General features: G+C 39.9%; 1 protein-coding gene across 8 annotated transcripts in view; it reads left to right on the forward strand.

The window, feature by feature from the left end:
* SORCS1 (sortilin related VPS10 domain containing receptor 1) overlaps positions 1-19,547 on the forward strand; it is a 469,944-nt gene that overhangs the window by 351,953 nt on the left and 98,444 nt on the right. For all 8 annotated transcript variants that reach the window (XM_079136908.1, XM_079136906.1, XM_079136907.1 and 5 more), the window contains exons 7-9: positions 3,020-3,138; positions 5,056-5,145; positions 11,126-11,305. In XM_079136908.1, the coding sequence (XP_078993034.1) occupies positions 3,020-3,138; positions 5,056-5,145; positions 11,126-11,305 (389 nt within the window). The remainder of the gene's footprint in view (positions 1-3,019; positions 3,139-5,055; positions 5,146-11,125; positions 11,306-19,547) is intronic.

Raw genomic sequence — 19,547 nt, forward strand, 5'->3', positions numbered from 1 at the left:
ATCCTTCAGAAAGTCTGGCAGAGTTACTCAACAAATGTTACTCTCCACATCCCTCTGTTTTCTCCCCCAGTCCCTCAGATTTAGAATTTCCATATAGATGAGTTATGAATGTGATAAGTACTTGTTTGTGTTTTTCATCTTATGTTTGTTTGGGGCTCTATGAAGACAAGAATGAGCTCTTAAGAAAGACACTACTGGACAGTACCACAAAAAAGACAAGGACCGTGTATCTATCAGAAGTCCTTGTTATGCATCAGCTCTCAAGTTACAATGGAACTTGCATTTGTAACTGGAGGCACAAGAACTCCTGATCAAGAACCTGTGATTCAGTTAACTCTAACCATAGTTTTTATTCAGTGTCTCATCAGAAGGTGTATCGTAGCAGTAGGACCGTTCTGGACTCAGTACAGTCAGTAGCTGGATGATAACATCCAAGTCCTTCCCATCTGTTTTCCTTACTCTTCATGTAAGCTTGATGCTAAACCTGGCTGCTTCAGATAACAAGGAGAGTAGAGCAGTTGGAAGCACCACGTTGAGACTCAGCGTAGCCCAGAGGCAGAGGAGGGCCTTCTGCTGTATCACCTGGTACCTTCCCTCACTTCTCCTTTACTGGGTTTAAGTGCCCTCTTCTAAACACACCAACACCAAGAGGACTAGGAAGAGCTGGAGTGTGCTTATTAACCCAATGGGATTCATCCCACATGTGGGATCTTATGAGTCATTGGGAGGAAAGATGAACCAGCATGTCCAGTATTGTTTCTTCCAGCAAATGGAGAAGAATGGGCTTTGAGAAGGTCATAACAGTACCTGAGACAGAAATATAGCTATAGTATTCAAATTCAGTGTAGCCAGTTTTGTTAAGAATCTGTTATGTGCCCCAGGTTGATCTCATCATTGTGACAGCAAAAGGGAAAGCAAGAGTACTCTCATTCTTGATATAACTGGAATTGAACAAGTTTGAATTTCAAAACATTTATAATACATAATTTCATAATTGGTTCTGTCTAGAAGTCAATCTACTCAATAATTTATATTGTCATCTCTGTTTAATGGATGAAAGAAGCAAGATTCAGGAAGGTGAAGTGATTTCCTTTGAATTAAGCAGCTTGTAAATGGCCACACCAGAACTCAAGCCCAGATCTCAAAGTCACAAATTTTCAGCATCTCTGACCTCAAGCTACCTTTTGAGTAAATGAAGTCACTTAAAGGCAGCAAAAAGGTCTACTGGAATGTGAAATTGTGAGGTGCAGACGTTCTATGCTACAGGGAGGACCATTTGGAGAAGAGATGAGCCTCAGACATTGTTTTTAAGGAAAAAACGTCTTGAGTTATGCTCTAAAATAGAACCACAGGAAGCTCTGAAAAAGAAGATGGGAATGAGCAGAGGTCCTTTTTTTTAGTTCAGCTGACGAAGTGGTCTCACCAGGAGAAGACGGGGTACTTGGGAGCCACCCCACCCCACGGAAGGCAGTAGGCTGAGAAAGATGGTGAGAAAACCCTATTTGATCAGGCTCCTGTGAGTTTATCAGCAACCAAATCCTCTTTGGTCAGATGGGGCAAATGTGCATGACGCCACCTAGTGGCTCTTCTTGTTGAGCATGGAATACCCAGTGTGAAAGTGGCCCTGAAAAACTCAGCCTGGCTGATGTCCTTAAAATTCTCCAGTTAATACTCATGTCCTCTTCAATAAAGTACTTCCCATCCCCTTTGCATCTAAGTCATGGCCGTCAGATATTTTCATTTAGAACAGATTCCTGCACATGTCTATGATGGGCTTAAAATCAAATTCACCCACTCATTTTTTTAATTAAAAATATACATCCCAATAAAGAGGTGTGCTCCAACAAATAATCATTTATTGCCTATTATGTGCCAGGAACATAGGACTTGGGTAAAGGAAAAAAAAAAGTTACCTGCCTTCATGACGATGGCAGGTAACTTGTGGGAAAGGATACAGAAACAAACAATTAACATTTGATATTGTGAGACATTCCATGGAGTGAATTAACATGATGGCATGTAATACAGAGCAGTCAGGGAAGACCCTTGCAAGTAACTGTGACCTGGAATCTAGAACCTTCTTTGGTGGTAGCCTGGGGAGAGAAGCACTGTAGGCAGAGACAAATAAAATATCTCTGATGCGGTGGAAAGTTTGGCCAAGTGCCAGAACATAAAGTAGGCTGAATTAGAAGAATCACAGCAAGAGACAAAGAGATTAGTGTGGGAGGAAGAAGGAAGTTGGAGTGGTGGGCAGCGCAGGTTTATAATTTATTCTAGGTGCAATATGGTAAAAACCATTTTAAGTAAGAGCTGAAACTATCTGATTACACAGGGGCCAGAATAGTGAGGATGGAGAAACAAAAATAGCTTCCCCAATACAACCTCCTTCCAGCAGTGGAGATAGAATTGATGTAAGAATGATTTATCAATATGGAGATGGTGTTTATCAGCTGGTTTAGTTTCCGGTGAGATCCAGGGCTCAGTTTACTCATCTGTAAAAGTGAGAACAATGTTTTTTGACTCAGGAATCCCTCTCTTCTGTTTGATTCTAATTCGTAGAAGAAACATGTTTATATTGTTAAAGAATCATTATTTGTAACAGCAGCACTGCCCCCTGAGATGGTTAATGATTGCATGTTTCCCTAACTCTGTCAAAGATCAGAGTATGGAGGTGAAGCCTGCTAAAGAGAAAAATGTGTCTATGAAATCACAGGCATTATTTAATCTCAGCCTGAGAAAATATTTTCATTTGGTGTGAGGAGAGAAAAATTAAAGAACAGGTATTTAGTGTTCTGAGATGGCAAGGGTTGGTGAGACCACAGGGAGAGGGTGATGTTGGTAATAGTAAGGGAGTCAAAGAATAATGATAGTAATCATAACAATAATGACAACAATTTCAAATGTGAAGATTGGGAGTTCATTTAAAGATTGGAGATGGCAAGGGAAATACACACCATCCACTCCTACGACTCTAAAGTGCTACCTGTATACCCCCTCCCCAATTTTTTTTTTTTTTCAGATTCACAATACCTTACTTGCCGCATGCAGAACTGCACAGAAACCAACAAAAATAAACCTTTCCCAGGCTACATTGACCCAGACTCTTTGATTGTCCAGGATGATTATGTGTTTGTTCAGGTAAGAAAGATCCACTTGTACTGATTGTCCCAAAGGCATTTCTCACCCTTATTTCTGTCTGTATTGCAGCGTTTCCGCCTGCTAACACAGCTCATGAGTAAAAATGGAAGGGAGGGAGGGTGGAAGGAAGGAAGGAAGGAAGGAAGGAAGGAAGGAACATTACGAGTGGGAAGCTTCTGTACGTGCCAATCTGCAGGCGCTGTCTGGAGAACCACATCCGCAGGTCACACAGGAACTGCTTGGAGTAGGAAGGTTGCCTCCAGAGTGATGCACAGTTCCATTTGTCCCCTTGTCTAATTTCCAAGAGCAGCTCCCAGTCACTGCACGGCTGCGTAGATATGCCTGTCTCTTCTATCAGAGGAAAGCTAAGCTAGTCAGTCCCCTTCCTGGGGTGCTGAGCTGCCTGGAGGTAGTGGGCAGCAGAAGCCAGAGTAAGAGGGATCAACTGTTATTGTCAAGACTGACTGCAATTAGGAGGAAGAGACTTTGGATAAGATGTGCTCAGTCAGGCTTTGCACCTCCTAAGAGAGTGAAAAGAGGGAAACAGTTCCCTGAGTGGATAGAACGGACTGGGAGTTAGTGTGCTTTGCTTCTCTGGAGCAGTTAAGGAAAATGTTGGGTTTGTATGAACAACGCATTTCAATATTCAGTTATTGCTTTCCATTAATGACAAAGGTATAATTGCTAAATAGTTGATAGGTACTATGTATCTGCACACATACACATGGACAAGAAATTCTGATTCAGAAGATTTAATCCCATGCTTTGAAGAAGCAAAATATTTAGGTGTTCAATATCAGTCTTTGTAATTTTAAGTGTTTCATAAATGATCACACACACACACACACACACACACACACACACGCACGCACAGAGACCACTTCCTTCTTCTTCAGGGAAATGAGTAATGAACATTCCCATAATTTCAAGTGACATTCAAACAGTTATGTACATTGGTCTGCCTAATTCATTTCTTTATCAGTGCTTCTCCCAGGAACCTTTTCTGATCTCTAGTAACAGTTTCTAAACCACATTTGTGCTTAACAAATCAAAATCAATTCAGCATTTAGAATTTCACGTTTTCTATCCATGCCACTATGAACACGACTCTATAACCCACCACTAGGACTAGGGCAATCTTCACATAATGACCAAGCAGATGGCAACTTCCCTGCCATACTCCTGAGCATCTGATGAACATCACCCCGAGCATTTGTTGACATTCTAAATATGCAAACTCTTGCTGACTTTCCATGTCCAGGTATTCACGGAGATTAAGAGTGGCAATCAAGGAGAGAGATACTGGCAGGGGCTGTGGCCAGTCTGGTGCCTGTGTCTGGGTGGAGACCATAAAACTTCTTTCTCTTCCTCCCACCCACCAGGATTCAAATTTTCACAATTTTCTTTTGAAAGATAGAGATCTAAAATGGATTTGGACCCTGATCCTGGCTTGCCTTTCATCTAACATGCTACGTTCCTGACAGTAGGACATGCCCTCAGTCATCAGTGTGACTTCATCAAAAGAGACCCTGGTGCCCAGAGATGTAAGGCTTCCCTTCCACTATTCAAACTGAGCCATTTCCTGGCCCTGGTTGGCAAGGGCAACCTATTGTAGGGCTGGAGAGTCAGGCTGAAGCCAGTACACTCTAAGGCTTGTATCATTTGGAAACAAACAAACAAATAAAAGCTAGAGAATATTTTCTCAGCCACAGCACAAATTAAAGAATTATATTTTTGTCCAGTGGGCTTACACATACCATGCCTTAACTGTTTCCGAACCAAACACCAATTCTTTACAGTTGCCCACATGGGCATCCGGGCTGCTGAGTGGGCAGCCACCTCCTTCCATTGAGGGAGCTTTCTGTGATCTGAGACTTTTATGGCAGCTCCTCTCACCACCTTGTTTTTGTGATCCAGCTGACATCAGGAGGAAGACCACATTACTACGTGTCTTACCGAAGGAATGCATTTGCCCAGATGAAGCTTCCGAAATACGCTTTGCCCAAGGTATGCCGGAATGGCCTTTTCCATTTCTGTGCTCCCTGATTCCCGCTGTTGTCCTGCCTCCACCCCATTCTCAAAGACCCTCTCAGCCTCTCACAGTCAAGTCCTTCTTATCACCCGATCTCCGTTTCTCAGGGTGAGTCTGCCCTCCTTTCTTGTTTGCCAGTCTTGCTGCCTTTGTTTCTCTCTCGGTCCCCATGCCACCCTCCTTTGCTTTCTTCATCTCTTTCTGGGATTCTTGTTTGGGGAACATCCAAATCATATAATGGTTTGCATTTGTTTTTTTTTTTTTTTTTTTCAATAGTAAAGATTTCAAACAGTAGGCATTGGTTTTCTATAAAGTCATAAACAATTTATTTGGATTAATGGCCTATCAGTTCAACAAGTGGGATTCATTCATCTTATCCCATTATATTGTTACAAATTGTTTATTGAGAGGTGTTGCAGCCACATAATGGCTTTCTTGCTCAATGGGACTTCAGAGACGGATTGCCTTGAGAGTTCTGAGGCCCAACTAACTTTTTAGACTTCCCCAAACATTCCCTTTTGAACATAGTGGCAAAGAGAAGTTAAAGACCCTCAACCTCTGGCAACCCCAGGCTGTCTTTCCAGAAAACACTAAAATACTACGTTGGTGCGGAGCGCCACCTAGTGGAGGTCAAACTGATGCAGGCACTCAGAGCTGCCAGTTTGAGGGAGCCCTGCCAATGCGATGTGTTTTAAGTGCCTGATTTGTTAGTGTTTTGGGGCTTGATCTTAGAACAAAGAGATGCACGTGTAAAATGTTTAACAAAGGGATTTTGAAGGTTTAAATAGAACGATAGCTTGACTTTGAGATTTGGGGTTGAAAAAAAGAACCTAATGAACTTTTTTTTTTCTTTTTTTCTGATTGAATGTTCAACACCGTCTCTTTCTTTTATATTTTCATCCATGATTTTGTAGTATGCCACCTTTAGCCAATACAGATATCTGGACAGGAAATTATGTGAAAGACCTAGCACAAGGGCATAGCAGGTCTTCTCTCCCAGGGAAGGAATGATAAAATGTTGCTCTGACTTCTCTAGGCAGAACCTCTTAGGCAGCACCCAATTTACCCCTTACCCGAACCGTGAAAGGTGGGCTGAAAGTCTCAGCCATTAGAGGTGATAATGCACATTGAGTTACACTATTAACTCCAAGGAACTACCTCCATGTTAGTAGCTATTATTATTTTCAGCTGCTAAGAGATCAATGAGTGGTAATTGCCCAGGCCTATATGTCTGTGTTAGAATACACATTTAAGTGCATCTTGTTCTTGATTTCACTTAACTTTTTTTTCTTTAATGAGGTAAGAACTTACAACATTGAAGTTTTGCCTTAGAAGAAAATTGGATGAAGTTTGTTTGTAACGGGAAGACAGAGTGTTCTTAAAATTACACTCAATAAGGAAGGTTCCTGAAAGAGATGAACATATTACCTCAGTAGCTAAAACAATAGTTGCCCTCCTAGCACTGAAATAAATTGTGATTTCCTTGACAAAACAAACAAACAAACAAACAAACAAACAAACCACACCTGAAGCAGCTGACTTGCAAGATGTGTATCTTTAAAAATAAGAATTATACTCAATGCAGAGAGCTGCTCTTGTTCAAGAAGCTTGTGGAATTGAGACCAGATCAAGAAACTGCAGCTTTGAGTTACTCCCTCATGCTCATCCTGGGGTGAGTGTAGTCCTTGAGTAAAATAAATCTGAGCCAAAATCAAATGCTATTTGCCACAGAATTGAGGCTAGAACTCCAGTCTGTGGACACCTAAGCTAGTGTTTTTTTTTTTATATAATACACATTTTATTTCCTTAAGATAAATGAATAACTTCTCTTGTTAAAACATAGCATTACTGTCCTCCCCTCATATCTGATATATTATCAGGAGCATGGAGGGGAAAAGCCACTGACCTCAGGAACCCTCAACATGGTAGTTTAAAATCAAAGAAACTGGATGGACCCATTGCTGGAGATTTGGAGGACAGAAACTTTGCATTGCTTGGCCACATCCATCACACAGATCACTGCTGACAGTTGCCCCAGTGGTTTGCAGCCAATTTGGAAGGAAAAGTTTTACACTGAACGTAAATCGTCCATCTACCCCCTCCCTCTGCTCTTCCAGATGAGTGTGTTCATGGTTCAGCCTCCTTTGAGCACTAAGGGTGGAATGAAGTGACTAATTTAGCCTGTCCCCACAGAAAATGGGAGCTGGAACACAAATGAATGGATTATTTGGTCCACGTGGGTTTTATTATATAAAGCAATGAGATGCTTCATTGAAATCCCATTACACCTTCGAAGAGAAGGAGGAGTGATCTGTGGCAAAGGTGCATATATTTTGTGACCTTCATCAGGTCCAAGGCTGATGTGGTTTTAAAGGAACAAAGCTCCTTGCTGACCAAGGAATTGAGACAAATCAGCACTTTCATGCTCAAATCTTCTTTAATCAACTATTGCCATAGTATCAACTCTTGTAAACCAGAGTTACCCAGAGCTTTGTTTAAAAAAAAAAAAATTATATATATATATATATAATATATATTATATATAATATTATATATATTATATTATATAATATAATATTATATATATATATATATATATATATATATATATATATATATATATAAAATGGTCAAGAATTACCAGGGAGGGAGATGGGTGAATTTTAATGTTGCCATTACCATTAAGAGCATGTGGTTCTCTAGACAGAGAGACATAGTGACAGTCTTCCTTCGCTTGACTTACTGGGGGCTCATTCTGAGCTACTGAAGTGAGATAAATGAGGCAATACATAGGAAAGTGCTTGGAGCATTTTGGAGGACAGATACTCTATAAAAGCAAGGTAATATTATTATTAGTATGGATCTGGTTGTCTCCATGGTGGAAGATCGATGTGTACCAGGGTGCAGGTAGGGCGGAGGCTACTTGATTCGCAAGAGGAGACCCAGATGTGGACCTGGATCTGTCACTAATTTGCTTTGAAACCTTGGATGGCTGATTTGTCAATTTTTCTTTTCCTATTTTTTTTTTTAAATAAGGAGCTTAGATTTTAAATAGTATTTTCTCAAATGTGTTACCCAGAATAAAATGTCCTCAATGATGTTATGCAAAAATTTGGACCTACGGTCAAATAAATTTAAAGGAATAGACTCCACTATATGTTCTTTCCCTAGAGACTAACAGGAGTTCACTGGTATGTTGAAGATCCTTGAATGCACCATCAGGAAGAAAGCTGTTTAATTCAGCATTAATTTGAAATTTTATCAAAGAACCCTTGCTCCCCCTTTTACATCTTATTAAAAACCAACTATGCTGTTGTCCTACAGATCAGTTTTTAAAACTGCTTCAATAGAAAAGCTATAAGATCCCTTGTTAGTCTGTGACTCAGTGAAAAAGAAAGAACACATTTTCCTGAAGAAAAGGAAGATTTGGGCAAACTAGAAAAAGAAAAGTGACATTTAAATATTTGATTTTTGAATTGAAATATTTAAGATCAACATAATTTTTTAAAAGGCTGTTCAATGTAATTAGAGTGTATGCAGAAAAAGAGAGATGTTCTCAGCCTGTCTAGAGATGGCTATTTTAATCTACTATCATCATGTGACTGATTCTCTTAAGTGACCTGGAACACAGCACTTGATGCATCTGTGTTTCATTTTCAAATCTACAAAACAAACATCTCTGCAAGGTGGGATTGCATAGATGATCTACTTTAGTTCCCCAACCAAGGATTCTTTAGTGAAATACCTATTGTGAGGCTCACAGAAGTCATCCTGTGCAAATATTCACTCCAAAGGCACAGAGGTATAACTATACTAGGACCAGCTTACTGTTGAAATAGTTTAATTTGAATTCAGGGATTACATTGCATTCTGTTGAAGGAAGGAAACATGAAGAGAGAGTAGTCATCTGACAATTCTAAATGCCAGGGCAAGGACTTTGGTCATAGCCTTGCAATGAAAGGGAAGCCTTGGAGGTTTGTCCCTCTGTGGAGAAAGGAAGGGCAGCCCTGGGGCTTATTTGCGCAGCTAATTCCATTAGAAAGGAAACCACCTCTTGTTAAGTGAGGACTCTAACATTTTCAAAACAGAAAAGCCAAATCAACTTGCCTGATGGACCAGGGGGATATAAGTGGTCCCTTAACTGAAAATAGCTAGCATTTTCGAGCATATATGCTAAGTACTGGACACTATTATAAGTGTATTAACAGTTAATAACTACTTTTACCTTCACCATGCAGTGGGAACAGTTGGTATTTTTATCTCTATTTCGTAGGTAAAATTCTGTGCACAGAGTTTCACCTGCATGGCTAAATTAAAGAGCCAAGATTTGAATTCAAGTTACAAAAGCTCAGAGGCATAGCACTTGCCTAGCATGCCTGAGGCCCAGGGAACCCAGCACTACAGGAAAGAAAAGAAAACCAATTCGGGCTTCATTGAAAAAATTAAGATAGAAGTTAAGGAGAATTTTCTAACACTAGAATTGTTACCAAGGAACGATAGCCAGATCTCCTGAAGTTTCTGAGGACAGAGCAAGGTCCATTTGTGAAGATTTAAGTGAGAAGCTACACAAAGGCCAAGAGTCTTTCCACATTGTTCTTTTACCCTTTTGATAGGTACAGCTTCATATTTGGGAACTTGTTTTTTCTTTGATTTTATTTTGAATTTTTGGAAATTATATTGTGTCTACTGATTTGGAATAAAAAGCAACTGAGAGCATGTGAACAGGCATCACCTAAAAGAGACAGGAGCCCTTTGGTCAGGGACAGCAAGCTCTAGTCTGTGTTAGGCTCCACCTCGCTAGAGTCCTGAACAAGGGGAAAGGGTTTGGAATTCCCACCCAGATGCATCTGCCCACTGCCTTACTATTAAAATATCTTCTTAAAATGCATATTTTGATTTCATGAATGGGGCCTGAAGTTCTGTGTGCCTCATAAGCTTTCAGATGGCACCCCTGCCTTTGGTTTGTGGACCATGGTAAGAGACGAAGGGTTTTCTGTTTTCTCTCCATTCCCGCAGACTTTCCTCATATAAGCCTTATGAGTAAGTATCATATTTAAACTTGACAAATATATCAGAATGATTGGTTCTCCATAGTCAGATGTATTTAATAAAGTATTCTTCAAATTATCTAATGAGGAAATTGAATTATAACTGAGCTACTAAGCATCTCTCTTATTTTCTCATGACCTTGATACCGCTGTTTACCGGTGACAAGTTCTGCTCCCTCTAATGTTGAAGTTTGAACACTAGAGAAGCACGCCAAGGCAAGCATATTAAGCAGGTTTTATTTAAAGGTAATAATACAGACTTCTCCTGGGAGGGAGAAGGGGGCCGTGACTGATGTTCTAAAGTTCCAAGAAGTGAGTGCACCCTACATCTTTTATAGGTTAAGGTCTCTTTTGTTCTCCAGTTCTTTCCCCGCTTATCTCTCCTTCCTGCCTATGTGACTAGGTCTGGTTTTGCAGGTGAGATGCATAAAATGAGAAGCGAATGGGCAGGGGGAGGACCAAAGTGATTCAGCCAGTCAAGGGCCCAGGGGCCCTTAAGTTGCAGCCCCTTGCCTGTAGTCCTTGACAAGAGCAGGTACATTTGGTAATCAATGGGCTCCAGAGATCCTTGACATTCCATTCTCCCAGGGGTAGCCTCCAACTTCCAGAGGCAGATGGTTTTCATGGCCTTCATTTCCTGGATTTGACCTGATCCCCTATTTCTACACTAACTGCCTGTCCCCAATTCTGGCTTCAACCTTACTGCCCAACCTCATATGTGACAAAGGAAACATATGATCAACACTTAAAACTAATTATTATTTCTTATATATGCAAATGGAAGCTTTCTGTCTTCCATTACAGTACCTATTCTGATACACCTCAGTAGATTCCATGCTTTTTTGGATGCATGACAGTTAACATATAAAACTCTTCTTCCCTCTTCACTTCCTGTGTCTTCCTACAGGATATGCATGTCATTAGCACAGATGAGAACCAAGTGTTTGCAGCAGTACAAGAATGGAACCAGAACGACACCTACAACCTCTACATCTCAGACACCCGTGGGGTCTATTTCACCTTGGCCTTGGAGAATGTCCAGAGCAGCAGAGGCCCTGAGGGTAACGTCATGATCGACCTCTATGAGGTATGTCGCCAGCTACATGTGGTCCTAGACCACAGCAGTGGCTGGACCAGCTAAGGAAGAGCCAGCGCTAGCTGTTTGATCGTTTTATTACTGCTTCCATGTGCAGTCTCATTCCACTTGGGAGATGAAGGGATTTACAAAACGTTTTTGTTAGTTAATTTGCAATCCACAAAACTCTCTGGGAGGAATTCTTTTTTGACCAAGTCTGCAGAATATGAAGGTCCAGAGAACTTGGAGAGTGTCTGGGGCGATAGTCAGACAGTGAAAGTGTTTGCACAGGTGTGATCTGCATATGACATTTGAAAATAGTTTTGCAAGGCTGACAGGGTGCTACATGAAGAACCAGTGGGCAGGGCTCCTCTATTTCTCTCTGAGGAGTGAAGGGGACAGGGACATCGTGGCATGACATCAGAGCATACTTTCTAACTCAAGTGACCTCCCCATGTTAATGATCTTCCTCTTCCTGAGCCAAGTGTGAGATAAGATTAAGAGGTCTTTTTCTCTAAAATCTGGAAAAAGTAATTTAACAAACTGCAACAAAACCTGAGCTTACTAGACTTTCTGAGGGAACTAAGTCTATTTGTTTCTCAAAATAACAAAAATTCAAAATACATTCATCCATGTTGGATCAGCCGCTTTTCATGACAAACACCAATGCTTTAATTGCTTTTTAAGGCACAGTTAAGAAGAAAGAAAGCTAATATTTGGGGTTGGATTTTAGCCATTTGTAAGTCATATCATATACTATGAAGAATGTATAATGGGTTACAATGAGCCATTTAAAATCATGCAGGATTCGGGAAATAAAATCATAACTATATTCTATCTAAGAAAAAAATCTAAAAGGGATTTAAATATGTACTGTCATGATGTCACGATCATTTGATGGAGAGTAAGTTCAGGCTTTCAAGTGGTTGTTTGTATAATAAGAAGCAAGGGAGTTATATCCAGGATGAAAGAAATCAATTTCACTTACAAAATCCAAGCCCATCATTGTAATTCCTCTTGGCATTTTCCATCTCCCTTCCCCTTCAGATACGTATATCTTCTAGAAACTAGACCTCTCTATGTATAAAGACTTGTTAATAAATGGTCTGCCCAATTCTCAGCCCAAGTATTTATGATAGAATTATGACAGACTAGCAAGGACCATAGTTTCTGTGTATGTATTTAGAAAAATGTACTACAAACTTTTGTATACTTTCACAAGGTTTTCCCACTTCCTCTCCTGTCCATGTTTCAGATAAATATAGTATCTCACATCTCAGCCTCAAACTGAGCATGTATTCTGGAAAACACTTACATATTCTGGTGATTTAGTTTTGAATTCCTTTTGGATGAAATTATATTTAGAGTATAGATTTTAGATTCCGTTTCCCTGGGTGAAAACCCTTGCTATGCCATTTGTTTGTATTTTTAAGCCAAATCTATACTCTCTTAGCTGCCTTGTTCTTGTTTAAAATATGGATAAGCCTGGGACCTCCAGCATGGAATCTCTCTGAGGATGAAATGAATTAATTCTTGTACGTGTTGAGCACAGTTCCGGAAGTACAGTAATGCTCAACAACTTATAGATGGCACAGTTAATATGTTCTAATGTGCTTAAATACCAATATAATCTTCTGCTCTTATAGTCTTAAAATCTACCCACATTGTTTAAATGTTCAACACATTTCCATTATTTTGGGTTTCTACTTCTTCTCATATTGCAATTAGCACGACCGTATTTGTTTTTTGTTTTTTTTTTTTTAAACACCAACTAGTTGTCTTCTTATAACAAGTGGATATTGGCCCATTGCTTTCCTCCTTTGTAAATGCCCTATGGACATTTAAACTTTCAAGAGTGTCTTGTTGAAATGCCATGCATTTCTCTTCTCTTGATCTAGCACTTACAATGCAAGTGTCTTCAAGTGTCCAGCTGGTGTGACATCACGCCCCAGCCTAATTGGGCTTCTTGGGTCGAGTTCTGTCTTTGGTCTCTCAAGTACATTTTCTGATTTTAGGTACCTTTTCACTTCCTGTTTATTCCCTTCTCTTTTGTCAAGTCAATTCAAAATAGATTTTCCTTATAAATTTTGTTTTTTGCCAGAAATAAAGACCATTTTAATTGGTCCCTTGATAATGGGAAAGATGACAGATCTGAACAGGAATGACTTTGCAATGTCTTATTATTTGCAACTGTTTTCAGGGATTGTTTTCTGAATTCAAATGTTGACATGGGTATGGAATTAGAATAGGAAGCAGGGTGACCTCTGGCCATGGCAAACATTTCTTTGTTAATCCTGCGGTTCCCTTTTGTGTCTCTCTTGCAGTTGACTCTCGGTAGGGAAACTGCTGGATCTGATTATCATCACTTTGAGCAGTGGTGTGACTGCATTATGTAAAGGTGTTCTGCATCCTGGGGCCGAGAGAGCGAAGCATCTTTGTTTTATTAGCCTGACAGTTCGCAGCAACTTGAATTGAAATTGATGTGATCAGAACGGCAGTGCCGTATCTGCTGATTACCTAGATACAAAGAATATTGGCGGACACGGAGCCTGGCACAAATGTTCCCTTAAATCTGATTGTTCTGGCTAGCAGGAAGCTGAAAGCCATCCAGCATGAATTTCCCAGTAGAGTTGCAATGAATCATGAGAGCTTAGAGATAAATGAAAAGTAAGAAAATCCATACATGAGTTAATAAGGAGCAGAGATGAGCAACATATGAGATGGGGGAGACAGGGATGGAATACATGGAGTGTATGCCTGTTCACTTTTGGGGGTTACTAAGGAGGATGCTATTCATTCTTTATATGCTTCTGCATGCCAGTCACCTGCTGTTCCTGTACCTCCATGCTCTTGAAGCTATTTTAACAGAGGTGAACTGTATCAGCTATGAGCATTGAATGGGTCCATATCTCAAGAATCTACACTGTTGGTGGGTCCTTATGGGAAATGCAGAAAGAAGCAATCTCATTAAAACCATTTTGTTTCACACACGTTGGAACCTGGCTAAAAGTATTCCATTCTTTACTCTAGCACTACATGTATGTAGGGAATGAGATGGGAAAATGTTGAGGATGAAGTGTTGGGGACAATCTCCTGTGGTTTCATTATTAAAATTCCAGAATTTTCTCTGAGTGTGAATTAGCCATTGAACATGTCCTCTGTTTAAGATGGTTAAGAAGTGTGAGTCAGGAAATTGGGCTACAGAGAAAACATACTAGAAATGTTTCTGTTTTGTTGTTGTTGATGGGATATAATAATAATAGCTAATATTTTGGGGTGTCATTTTGTGCAAAGGACTGTGGAAATAATCTTTCATAACCATATCAGTCAATCCATATATAAACTTTGGGATATAAAGGGACTATAATCACTTCCCTCTCATTAAGTAGAGTTTGAGGTAATAGAGTTACTTTTGCAAGGTTGCAAAGCTAGTTTGTGACAGAATTACAACCTGAATCTGAGAGTATGCAAACTCTTCACTATGAAGCACTGTTTCATAGTGTTTCATAGTTTGCCCTGAAAGATTAGTATCTGCACTTTTATCGGATTACAGAAGAGCAATGACCTCAAGATTAAAAACATTGCTGGGCAGGAAAATAGTGTTAGACTTTACTGAGCAATGGAAGAAATTATACAGGAATAAGAAAACTATCTGAGCAAACAGTTACTGTAAAGAGAATCAGCACTCCGGACCTATACACCACCTTCTGAAGTGAGTCCTGACTTAAAAGGCAGTACTTACACATGGTTCCACATTTTTGCACAGTGGATGCATGTATGTAAGAAAAGCCTGGAAGCAAGTTGTCCTAAAACATTGCTATTCCTGAATAGCACAAAAGTTCCAGTAGTGTTGTGTGAATTGAATAACAAGACAGCAAGCTTCATGGTGGCCAGAGCCAAAGAGATGTGATGAGTGTATCTGAGACATGTGATTTCAGTGTATTTGTGTGGTGTGGATGATGAAAGGAAATCTGACAGCTTTGGACAATATCCTCCCTCCTTTGGGAAGGGAATATTAATTAATGATGATGAAGAGCCCTTTGGCTTAATGGACAATGACAGTTCGCCCAAGCTGAGTAGGAAAGGTCGTGTGGGGAGTGAAGCCACCTGGCTGACAAACTCAGACTGCACAAGAATGTGGATTGACCAGTAAGCCGTGGCATACATCAGGAAAGCCGTAACCAGCAAGCAGGGTTCCTTCCATGGCATCTCTAGCACATTATGTGTGCCCTACCTTTAAAAGAGAAAACTCAACAGTCCCAATACTACGGATGTGATTTCTTGGAGAAAAACTGCCTCTTACAAGACAAGAAAGAATGCTCTCCAACTCAAGACAGCCTTATTACAGGATGTAGAACAGGCTCCTGTCTCTCTAGGAGGAGAGTTCTTTTTGATCAGGGGAATAGGGAGAGAAAGAATATTTAGACCTTTTTTTTTAACAAGTGGGTTCCCTGGTGGAAGAGGTACCCCTGGCTGCTTCTGAGTATGTGTCTCTCCTAGCTGAGATCTTCTCTTTAAAAGATAAAAATATTCCATTACAAAGAAATGACTCATGAAAATCTTCTCTTTCTTGCCATACTTGTTTCGTCTTTTTTTATTCTCCTCAAATTTTGGCACTTAGGGTTTGTGGTTTAAATTGAGAGTGGGAATAATCATCTCTCAGTCACCATCAGAATAGACATAAAGAAAAGTCCTGCTCAAGGCTGACCAAGGCTGCAGCACTGGTGCTGGGGACATCCATCTAGACAGTGAGTCAAAAAATTAAGGGAGGTATGTGAGGTTCTTCCTTTAAATAATCAAAGAAATTCCAGCATCTAGAACATTCTAATTCTCAAAAAACATCTGTTGAATAAAGATATAGTTGCTTAGACACTCCATGTGTTTTATCCTCAGTATTTAGAAGAGCACATGATACATAGTAGATGCTCAAAAAATACTTAATGACGATTGAGCACATTACTGAAACATGAATTAATGGCAGTTCCTATAATCATTATATACTAATATGATATTTCTCTGCAGATACTCTGGTAAGACAAAAGTTTGAAAAAATAATACAGCCACAGTGTTAGGAATTCTGGAGTTAGACTGACCAGATCAAAGTTTCTTTAGCTGAATGACATTAGGCGAGCAATTGTCCACATCTGAGGCTTGGTTCATACATCTGCACAATGAGCGTTAGGGACTCTACCACTCAGAGTGCATGGAGAGACCCTGGTGCTCATGTTTTCTGGAGCCTTCCACGGAGTGTCTTATGTCATAAGCACTCAGTAAATTTATGTTAGTGTTGTGGTAATTATATCTTCTAATGCAGAACTCTTACTACCTACTTTATTAAAAACAAAATTGAGCCTCCTTGTACAAAGCGACTTTACCTTTAATCATTTTAAAGCAGCAGTTATGGTGGAGTAAACAGCAATCTGAAGGTTATCTTAAGGTTGGAGACTATAATGTGAGCGTACACAAAAGAAGACAAAGGTGAATTAACTTGTGATAAGGAGTGTAAAGAATACAAGAAAAGTTTTTGGGAAGATTGCCATCCTTAAGAAGATTGCACAGTTGCTGCGACCAAGATATATCTGTGTATACAAAAAACAGGTTGAAGAACAGAAAAGTGTTGATGGCAATCAGAATGAAAAGAGGGCTGATTTCTGGGACAGGCTTATTGGCTAGATCTTGAGGTAGAGGTAGAGACGCATCAAGAAATTGTCTGAGGAATTTGGGAGTGGCCTATAAGCATGGGGACAGCAAGATAAGAACGGTAGCACTCTGAGACACTCACGCTCAGGCATAGTAAAAGTTTTGAAGTGCTCTGTGCTAGGATGAGGTTTGAGCTATTGTATATTCATATTTAAAACCTAATCACAATGATAGCTTGGTCCCTATACTATTAAAAAATAAGAAATAATTATTAATTGTCTTGGAGATTTCTCCTATCCAATTCTTCCATGTGAGAAGTCAAGAGAAAAAAGTAGCTTCCCAGGGCACTCAGCCCTCTCAAAAGTCTTTCTGCAGAATTTAGTGGCATAAAAGTTAACAGGTCTTTGCCGAAGAAAGATGAGCCCCAATCCGCATGCTGTACCCTTTTCATGGAAGTGTCTTTGCTGGAAAGGCCATGTCCATGTGAAGGCAGAGTTTCTGCTGGGAATATTATATTTTCTCACCAGGGCCATCCCTCAATTCCACTCCTTAAACATGCATGTAGTCTTGGTACAGAAAGAGGTCATCTGGCAGAATAAACATGTTCTCTCATCCTCAGTGGGACCCCACTCCTTTCTTATACCCACAAGGACACATGCACACCCACACAATTCCACATTTGGGGCCCTTTTGATATTGGAAGGCCTGCAATGAGAGGGTACACAGAAGGCATTGGAGGAAAGTGCCTCATGCATAAGGTTGTTGTGAGATTTATCAAGCTCAAAGGGAGAGCAAGAGTGAGTGGCAGAAAACCTAGGAGCAGGGCTGATCATCTTTGCAGACCAAACTAGAGCAGCAAGACAATAAAAGACACCTCAAATGGATAATGTGCCTTGGCTGTAAGAGGGAAATAAACAGACTCTCTCCGACTCTAACCCCTGTTGATACATGTCCCCTCTACTTTGCCAAGTTTTTATTCCTCAAGATAAACCTGAAGGCCAAGCTGCCAGAGATGAATTACAAAGCACAGCTCTCTGCTCAAGTGTCTTTTGGTAATGCCAAGCAGTTGGGGCCCAATAAAGTCACCACTTCTGCAAATCAGATGAACCAGGTCTACACATGCATAACCCTGTTCTGATGCTCTTGCCAAAAGAGGGAGAGGACAGGAAGAAAACTGGGCAATGAAACTATTGGAATAGGTCACATTTTTATTTCTTTGGCACTTATTGCGACCCTCTAGAGTACTGAATGACTAAGAGAGCCGTTTCTCATTTCTGGGCATGGTATAGAGCGAACACCAGCATGACTTAGTTGAAAATTCTGATTTATGAAATTTAATTTTTAAAGAACAGGCAGTTTTGTCACATTTAAGTTTCTAACAGCCGCTTGAACATATGCAAAAGTAATATGGAGTTTCCTGGTGAGCAGCCCTTATGGAGCGTGTATAGCGAATAATTAGATATAATTTACAACTAACATAGTGTCATTGGGAGGCAGAGCACCCCAATCGCTCATGCTTACCTCTGTGTTTTTTTTTTTTGAGCATTGACAATGCACAAGAAATTGTCCTGGATGCTGTCTTGCCCAGAATGTAGCTCGTTTTCCTAAGTAGTTCAAAGTATTCCTCTCAGCAACTCGTTTAAACCATTTATTTGTTTAACAAACTTGTAGTTCCAAAAGAGTACTAATTTAGCCCAACTCTAAATTATTCCAGGTGCCAAATCAGCAGGTACAAACTAATGAAGTCTGACTGCCTCCAAAGCAAAGGCAAAACATGTGTCTTCTATTGATTGAAGCCCAACCTCTTTGATTTGACACATTCGGAGCTGTAGTTATTGAAAGAATATTGAGAATCATACAGATTAAAGTAGGAAACCAATACTCTGTCATCATAAAAAATTAATTCCGTCTACACCTCAGTTTCCTCATCAATAACATTGGGATAAAAGTTGTTATACAGGTTTATAGCAAGTGTTTAAATTTGTATATGAAGGACCAGGGATAGTGCTTGGTATTCAGCATGGACAGAAAGATGGTTGCTATTGTTTCACGCTGATGGTTCAAAATATTCACATTGTAATATTATGGGCTCCAGTTAAGTGGGTTCAGAGATGCTTACTAGCTTATCCACTTATGCCCTAAGCAGCTTTGGGTAGCTTTTAATCTAAATCTCCACTTTCTCATCCTCCAAATGTGACTCATGAGACATATATCTCTTGGTTATTGAGAGCATAAAGTGAGCTGCTGCCTGTGAAGAGATGGATCACACAACTCAACACATTACAGTCCTTTTTCTCACTATCTTCCCATTTCCCTGGGTTGGGATTATTTTATACAGTGTAAAATATATGTCTGATAAACCCTAGACCACCTGAAAATTCACTGCACTGTGGATGACTTGTTACTGCACAGTTTTGACAATTGTTCAATTATTATCTCTTTCTTACATATGGAAGAAAGGAAACAATTGTCTTCTCAGAGTTAAATAATTGATAAGAACTGCTTATGGTGAGAAAAAAGGGCATTATAAGAATGGGGTAGGGATTATTTCGTGATGTAGAAAAAAACTGTATTTCCTTCAGTTTTAGGGTTTTTCTCAAAATGTTCACTGAAT

Source organism: Sciurus vulgaris, assembly GCF_902686455.1.
Source record: "Sciurus vulgaris genome assembly, chromosome: 4".
Lineage (NCBI taxonomy): Eukaryota > Metazoa > Chordata > Mammalia > Rodentia > Sciuridae > Sciurus > Sciurus vulgaris.